Here is an 8346-nt window from a genome sequence, read left to right as displayed (position 1 = left end):
CCCCTTCCTTAGCAAGCCAATCAGCCACCGAATTGGCATCTCTCCTTATCAGCCCAAAACGCACAGTCCAGCCCTGCAGTCTCTTCAACTCAATGAAGCGCATAACCAGATCCTTCTCCACATGGTCACTGGGAATCCTCCAACCTGAAACCAGAGAGAAGGCTTCCATGGAGTCCGTTTCACACACAAGGAACTCGATGCCAGCTTCCAAAGCCAGGAGAAGACCTCTCCATAAGCTCCAAAGCTCCAATCTCAACCCACTAGTTACAGCCACCTTGCCACAGCAGCCTCGGACCCACCTTCCAGAGCTATCTCTGAGCACGCACCCAAAGCCCGCCTTATGCTCATCTTCAAAAACACTGCCGTCGCAGTTCACTTTGAAGAAGCCCGTCTCAGGTCGTGCCCAAGAAGCAGCTGGAAAGAAGCGGCCATGCTGATTAACTGCCCAAACAGAGCTGGTCTTATCGCTGAACATCTGCTCCTTCCTATCAAATTTAAAGTATAGATCTTAGTTAAGCATTTTAAAGTATCAAAAATCAAATTGGCTCAAACAACCAATTTGAGAAAATAAAACAATTATTACCTCCTAATGTCAGGATACGGAATTTGAACCTGCAACCTACTATTTTGAAACGAGGCAACCAACATTGCCACCTCTGTCTCCAACGCACTTTCCCTTATACGCCATTTCTCTTGAGCTTCTTCATATTTTCTTCTCCAAGAAGCCAGCTGGTAGTTTAGATCCTGGAGTCTATCCTCCATTATTTTCAAACTTTCTTGCTTCCTGACCGCCTCATCTCTCGCAAGTCTTAATTCTTCATCTTTCTCAGCGATGCTTCTTGAGGCAGCTTGGAACACCTGCTCCGCGTATCTTGCAACGCTCGCCGAACGAAGCGCTTGATCTTGAAGCCAACGGAAAAGTGCAGGACCTCCATGGCCTTTCATTAGGGAATGATCGTCTAAAGTTAGGACATGATCGTCCAATAACGGTCCTTCCAAGTTTTCTAACAACTGAGCAGCCATTGCAGAGTCGCCTTCACCTTCTGCCTGTTTGGCTACATCTTTCACTGCCATAGAAAATACAAACATAAGACTAGTTGATAAAAAAAAACAAATAAAATGGAGTTTCAAATATAGGGCTTAAATGAAACTAACTGTTTGAAGGTAAGGTGCATTCAGTTCGTTGCACGAGCGCATTTTTTCTTTCTTGCAGTAATCCTTTAGATTTGTCAAGATCCATGGATTTATTTTGATTATCTTCTGAAGGCGTATCTAGTTGAGAAGAATAACATGCAATTGGCTTCTCCTCAGGGGCCAGCACATTTTCTTCCTCAACCAAATCAACAGGCAAATGCAGCTCCAATTCTTGTAAAACACTTTCCACAAGGGAAAAACTTATGAGGAGTACACCGCACTCTTTAATATGGATTGATCCATCCACTTCCCCTTCATCAGTTGTAACACTAAACTCAAAGCGAACCTTTGGTGGATGGAATCTAAGAATGTTGTCGCAATGAAGTGGATCATACCATACATAAACATGATCCGAGTTCAATTCACTGACGGCTTTGTTCAACCATGTACCCTTTTGGCCTCCTACCAACTGGCATTGACATCGAAGCTTAGCGCCTTCCTTCCTTATTCCTTCGGATGGCGAAAGAACAACACAGTAAATGAAGCCTAACCATTCAGAGTCAGGAAGTTCGGTAATGATAATGGATGAAGACTCTGATTTTTTGTATGCCAAGAACTCTCCTGGAACTCTGCTTCCTGGTAAACAAACCTCCATACTGTTATAATTATAGCCTCCGCGGTGTTTTCTCACTACCACATTGTTAGCCACAGCTTTAATCATTGTTAAATGGAGGCTTTTCATAACAGACTGCAATGACTCTTCCTCCAATTTCAAGCTATTCTTGAACGAAATGTGTTTCGTCTTTCCCACCATCTTCTTAGAAAAGGTCTTCAAGTTTGACACCGACTTCAATATGGCGCAGTCATCAGCACAGAACTCGTGGATTAGTGGTGGAAGCTCTGGCAAACTCCGGAGCTTCTTGCAACTCTTCAAGGACAGAATTTCCAGCCTTTGAAGATGCTTAATGCTCGGAGGCAAGCACTGCACAGAGCTTCCATCAAGTATTAGTTCCTGTAATTTTGACAAGATGCCAATGTTGTCAGGGAATTCAGTGAGATTACTACATTCCTTGAGATGCAATATCTGTAGAGAACGTAAGCCATCAAAGAGAACATGAAGTTGTTGCTTGTCGATTACTAGGCCATCATACGAGAGCTTTAGGACCTTAAGCGATGTCAAGCATAGCTCGGTCGGGAGATGCTTAACGGGAGAACCTTCTAGATTGAGGCTTCCAAGTTTGCATAGACGGCCAATTGATGTGTCTAGCATTTCAATTCTTGTGTTGCTTAGATCCAAGCTTTCAATCAAATCAGATGACACTGCGAATTCCTCCAGACTTGAGCAACCATTGACGCTAATATTCTCTAGAGATTTTAAGTGCTTATCGCCCTTAACATATTGTAAATTTATGCACCTGTCTAATATCAAAGTTATAAGTGTGTCGGAGGATAAAACTGATGAATGAAGAGCACATAAACTCTCACAGCCGGAGAGGTTCACCCATCTCAGTCTTTTTGCCTTAGACAAATCTGGAAGCTTTATTAACTGCTTGCATTCACTTAAGTCAATTCTCTCCAGGTTGCTAACTTCCTGTAACAAACAATTCAAAAGTAAGCATACATATTTTATTTAGGAGAATTTTTTTTAGTACCTATAAAATTGTGTTTAATTTGCCTAAAAATAATTTATAGTTAAATTTTATGAATAAAATTTAGACACCATAAAAGATATATTTTATTTATAATGTTATTTGTACGTCTGAAAAAAATCACATTTATTTATAAAAACTCCTAAAATATTTTAACAATTTTGCTACCCATAACTTTTAAAACTGGTATTTTAGTGTTGGTATTTTTTAATAACTAACGGTATTCTCTTCTTTTTATTTAAAAATAATTTGAATACATAATTAATAATAACCGTTATTTTTATACGAATGTCAAAAATTTAGCATATGATGAATAGTGATATTGTATTTTTAATATGATTTTAAACTACTGCAACTACTCAATTTAATTTATATTTTTTTAAAAACATAATAAAACTAGGACTAAGTAGTTATAGTTGATCTTAGATAATGCATTAAAAATGTGTTTTACTCTATTTTATTGAAACAAAAATACCCAGAAAGATAAAGTCTTATACACACGCTTTTTTTTTTCTTATTTATCACTCTTAAATCACATTATAAACTATATATATTTCTGTAATAACTAAAATATAAGTAAAAAATAAATAAGTAAGATGGTGGTTCTATTTTTAGATTTTTTTTCCTCTAACCCTAACCACGCACCAATATTTTTTACTCACCTCACCACTCACTAACTCTCAACCCCGCGCACACACTTTTATTCTCACTCACACTCAGAAAATAAAAGAAAAAAAAAAGAAAAATAGGAAGAAGAACCAAGAAATAAAAAAAAAAGAGAATATAGGAGGGAGGAAAAGGAAGTATGTGACGGAGAAGAGGAGGAAGGCTTCGTCCTCACCGTCGCCGTATATCATCGTCGCTCATAGAGTCGAGTGGAATTGTCTCCGTTGGTCATCGTCGCAGGCTGCTGTTGTTGTCGTCGCAGTTGCAAATTTTGGACTTCGAAAAGAGAGGAATTCACGGAAAGAAAAACGCAAAAGAGGAGGAACCGTCCGCTACCGCTAATGTTACTGTTGTCGTTGTTGTTGCCGTTGGGGCTCATTGTCGTCATTCGGGTACCTAAACTAAGCCATCGTCCTTACTGTCGGAGTTGTTGGTGTCGCTATAATTGAACCGTTCATGTCACTATTCCGAACTATTCGCCAGCTCCACCTTGTCGTTGTCCCAGTCTAAATTTTACACTCATTCATTTCATTCTACTTCAGTTCTCCTTACCTTAAATTTGGCGCTTCGGGTTTAGTGTCTTCGGTCCCTTAAGACTAAGTTGTGAGTAGACTTTACATTTATAACCGTTAACCTTTTGGTTTATTCTTTTTTGAATTTTTAATTATATTTATAAAAATATTGTTGAAGAACTTTGATTTGATTAAAATAATTAATTTATTATAGTTGATAATTATTTTTATGATGTTTATACCTTAAAAATTTTGCATGAGACTATATATATGTTTAATAAAGTTTTATATTATTTTAGAATATTTGATTTTACTCGAATATATACTTTTTGAAGCATTGAAGTATTTGTTGACACTTACTTATTTTAAAATTGTGAAATATGTTCTTATGATTAAAAAAATTTTTCATGAGAAAGTATTATTTGATTTGATTTGATTCGATACCTTATATATTTGAAAGATTTTATTGTACTTGAAACTATATGTTTTGAATTGGTTTGAAGGCTTGTATTAAAAATCCATAATTAACACAGTTATGACGTTAATTTAGATGCATCTGATTCAAACTCCAGCTAACAGGAGTATTATTAGTCTAACGTGTAGGCCACATATTAAATATGTTACCCTGTTAGGACACATAAGAGAAAATAACTAATCATAGAGGTGGAGTTATCCATGTATAGATTTTTGATTTGATTTCCGTATGAAAACTTTATTATTGATTCACTTATTATTATCAACTATTATTTTCTAATTAAAAGTACTTTGATAATAATATTTATATGATCTCATGTCGATTATAGATGTATTATCTAGTCACTGAATTGCAAAACTCACCCCATTTTTTTAAAAATATTTTTTAAAAATAAATATTTGACTATGTGAGACTTAACGATATGTGATGAATATCTACTCTTTGTCAAATTCCTAAATATTATATGCTCTATATGTCAGAGATATAATCTATTTATATTTATTTATTTTATCTTTTATTAAAAATATATAATTATTTATTTTAAAACCGTAAATTTATTAAGAATATTTATAACTTTTTATTTTTCTCATATTTAAATCTATTAAACTTGCTAAAAAACTGTCTTTTTAAACGCCAATCATAATTTAGTTTGGAGCGTGACCATTATTTCTCATCACTTAGCTTACCTGTTTTCTCTTATCATTAAATTTAAAAGATATCTTAATGGACGCTAGTTTCAGTACGGAAATTAACATTGTCTAGAAATCTATATCTACCTGATTGGCGGAACCAGAAATTTCATAAGAGGGGGGCCAATTAAATATAAAATATAACAAAAAATTAACAAAATATGATTTGTAGCATATATATCAAAAAAGTAATTATATTATATTATATAAAAGTCAATGTTCAACTACATACTTTAAGATTTTGATATTTTTAAACTTGCTCGACGATGCTTCATGGAACTAAAATCATCAATTATCATCTCTGAAGTGAATTTTGAAGCAATTTCCTTTTCAATATATACAATCATACAATCTGCTAAAAATTCATCTTCCATCTTGTTTCGAAGCCTTGTTTTAATAATCTTCATAGCTGAAAAGGCCCGTTCAGTTGTTGCTGTTGTCACAGGAAGAGTCAAAACAAGACGAATTAATCTATCAATTAAAGGATATATATTTGATTTTCCTGTCTCTGTCAATTTTTGACACAATTCAGCAAGAGTAGACAAATTCTGAAAATCTGGAGCTTTAACCACATCAAGTTCATAATGTTGTAACTCATAATCCAATTGAATCTTTTCTTGCTCAGAAAAATCTAAAGAATAGAAATTCTTTACAAGATTGCATATGTTGCAAACACTGAATAACTTGAAAGCATCTTTAGGATCTAGAGATGTACTCAGTATGAGGAGCTCGGTTGCTTGCTCACTAAATCTACTATTTAGCTCTTTCAATTGAAAATCTATCACGCTAGTAAAAATGTCAACACGATAGTGGTGTTCAACAGTGACAACATCCTTTTTACGACGAGACCGAATTATGTCACTAAAAGAAGCACCCATATCAGGTATCTGAATAGCATGATCATTGCAGAAAGAACTAACTTTCTCCAAAAGTGCTCCCCAACTACTATCTCTTAACTGTTGAATCAATGACTTTGTACTAGAAACCAGATGCATAGCATTCAAAATGTCTTGAGATAAATATTTGAAAAATGTACTAGGGTTACTTTAATTAATAGTATGGGCTTGGGCTAGTATAATAGAACCATTTTTATTAATTATTAGAATGGGCTATTTGTTAACAAGAGCAACAATAATTCAAATATCTAATACATAATGCAGTTTTTAGTTTTTTTAATTTATAAAATTTTGTAATTTATATTTTTTTTAATATTATATATAAAAAAATTTAATATTATTAATTATTACTATTTACTATTTTTTTTTAAAAATTTGGAGGGACCATGGCCACCTTAGGTCCCCCCGTAGATCCGCCACTAACCTGAATCCCCTGCCATAGTTGTTTGACATTGCTGTGCGACATACGAATCTCAACAAGGAACTTAGCACAAAAGTTTAGTGGAAGAGAGTCCAAAGGGTATCCATACCACTCAAGGTAAACTAGTTTGTCAGAAAGTGAGTCAAGGTCTTCAGGAAGACTAATTTTACCAGCACATTGATCTGAGGGCTTATATAATTTAAGAAATCTTAAATTATTCATCCTTCTAAAAGCATCAGCACGCAACTGCATTTCTGCAATTTGTGACAAATCTAACATTATGCCTTCAATTGCATCTGTACCCTACAAAGCAGAATAATAATAGCATAACATTGGTTAATATTTTAGAGAAAGTTTAGGGGTTAACAATTTTTGTGTTTTGTGATCAGCACTTAACTATTAAAAAAAAAGTGAGTGATTTTTTATTATTGAATATAATTTCACACTATTAAAAATACTATTGATGGTCAATTAATGATTACAAAACATAAAAGTTACTGACCTCCTATCACTCTTCTATTATTATTATTATAAAACAAATTTACTAGAGATGTGTATAAAAGATGTATACAAAAATAGATGTACAGCATTTTTTTTGCCAACAATTAATCAACATTTATCTTTTTTTTTTTCTTAAATTTTTTTCCTTCGATTTATATTCATCCACTATTTTAGTTGATAATTGTTGGTTAAAAAATTGATTTCCTAACAAAACTACACCAAAAATATCATGATATATTTTTATTGACATCAAATTATTAATTCAAAATGATATTTTTAAAATATCAAATTAAAGTGCTATATTATTTATTTATTATTTATTACTACATAATAAATGCAACAACAATTTGTATATTGTCTAGCCAATTTTCAACTGATTTTATTTCGTTAATTGAGTAAATATTTTTGTCTTATTTGACACCTCGACAAATTACTAGATCAATTTACTAGTTTTTCTGTGGAATTGACTAGTCTATACCTATTCTAATAACTATACGTACCAAAAGTAATATTTAAAAAAAAAAACATTTTTAACTTTCTTAGTAGGTATCACTTTTTAGTAAAAGAATTTTGATATATGAGAGAAGAATCTTACCTTGTTATCTTTGAGGATAGTACAAATTTCTTCAGTGTCCCTCATCAATCGGCTACGTCTTGTAGGATCTTCACTACTTTCTCGACGCACTATTTCAAACGCAATTTCTTGCAACAAGTCATGGATTTCTATTGTATTATTATATGAAATAGATATGAAAGCTTTATCTCGAAGGACCACCATTCCACACCTTGCTTCAAGCCCACAGGCCATGAGTATGCTTGTGACACTATCCTTTTCTTCTCCTTTGTGAAAAAATGCAATTTCAAGAAATATCTTTTTCTCTTCTTCATCTAATCCATCATAGCTCATTTTGTAGAAGTCTTGAATAGCCTTATCAGGATACCTCTTCAGTTTCTCGAGAGTACCTTTCCAAAAGTCAACTCGTTTCGATCGAAGACTCGAACCCAAAACCCTCAAAGCTAATGGAACGCCGCCAGCATACTCTACCATGCTAGCAGATAGAACCTCATAACCCTCTCGAGGGTGAATCTCATTGAAGGCTTTTAAGCAAAAGAGTTGTAGTGATTGTGGGTCGTTCCATTTTTTTACCTCGTGGATCCAATCCACTTCATCATTAAGAATATACTATCTTCATTTAGGTCTCGGTATTCTCTGCAGAAATATTTTACTTGATCCAAACTATCCACGTCATCAAGTACTATGAAAACCTTTTTGTTACCAAGCCTTTTTAGACCATATTGGAATCCAACAACATTCGGTATGCAAATTTCTTCTTTTAATAGCTTAGAGATAAGCCTATCATGTGAATATTCTTTTACATTTTCTACATAGCAAACCTTGTCAA

The 8346-nt window shown here is 33.7% G+C and overlaps 1 protein-coding gene across 1 annotated transcript in view; it reads right to left on the bottom strand.

Moving 5' to 3' along the window:
- Positions 1–767: 767 nt before the first annotated feature.
- The window catches only part of LOC127739622 (disease resistance protein RPV1-like), a 10482-nt gene continuing 2903 nt past the window's right edge, over positions 768–8346 (bottom strand). Inside the window, exons 3-8 of the mRNA XM_052254162.1 lie at positions 8091–8338; positions 7539–8046; positions 6446–6745; positions 1156–2725; positions 859–1067; positions 768–797 (exon numbers count right to left, since the gene is read on the bottom strand). Of these exons, the coding sequence (XP_052110122.1) occupies positions 768–797; positions 859–1067; positions 1156–2725; positions 6446–6745; positions 7539–8046; positions 8091–8338 (2865 nt within the window). The remainder of the gene's footprint in view (positions 798–858; positions 1068–1155; positions 2726–6445; positions 6746–7538; positions 8047–8090; positions 8339–8346) is intronic.

The sequence above is a fragment of the Arachis duranensis genome, chromosome 9 (assembly GCF_000817695.3).
Source record: "Arachis duranensis cultivar V14167 chromosome 9, aradu.V14167.gnm2.J7QH, whole genome shotgun sequence".
Classification (NCBI taxonomy): Eukaryota; Viridiplantae; Streptophyta; class Magnoliopsida; order Fabales; family Fabaceae; genus Arachis; species Arachis duranensis.
Note: the sequence above shows the minus strand (reverse complement) of the source record. Positions and strands in the feature narration are given on the sequence as shown.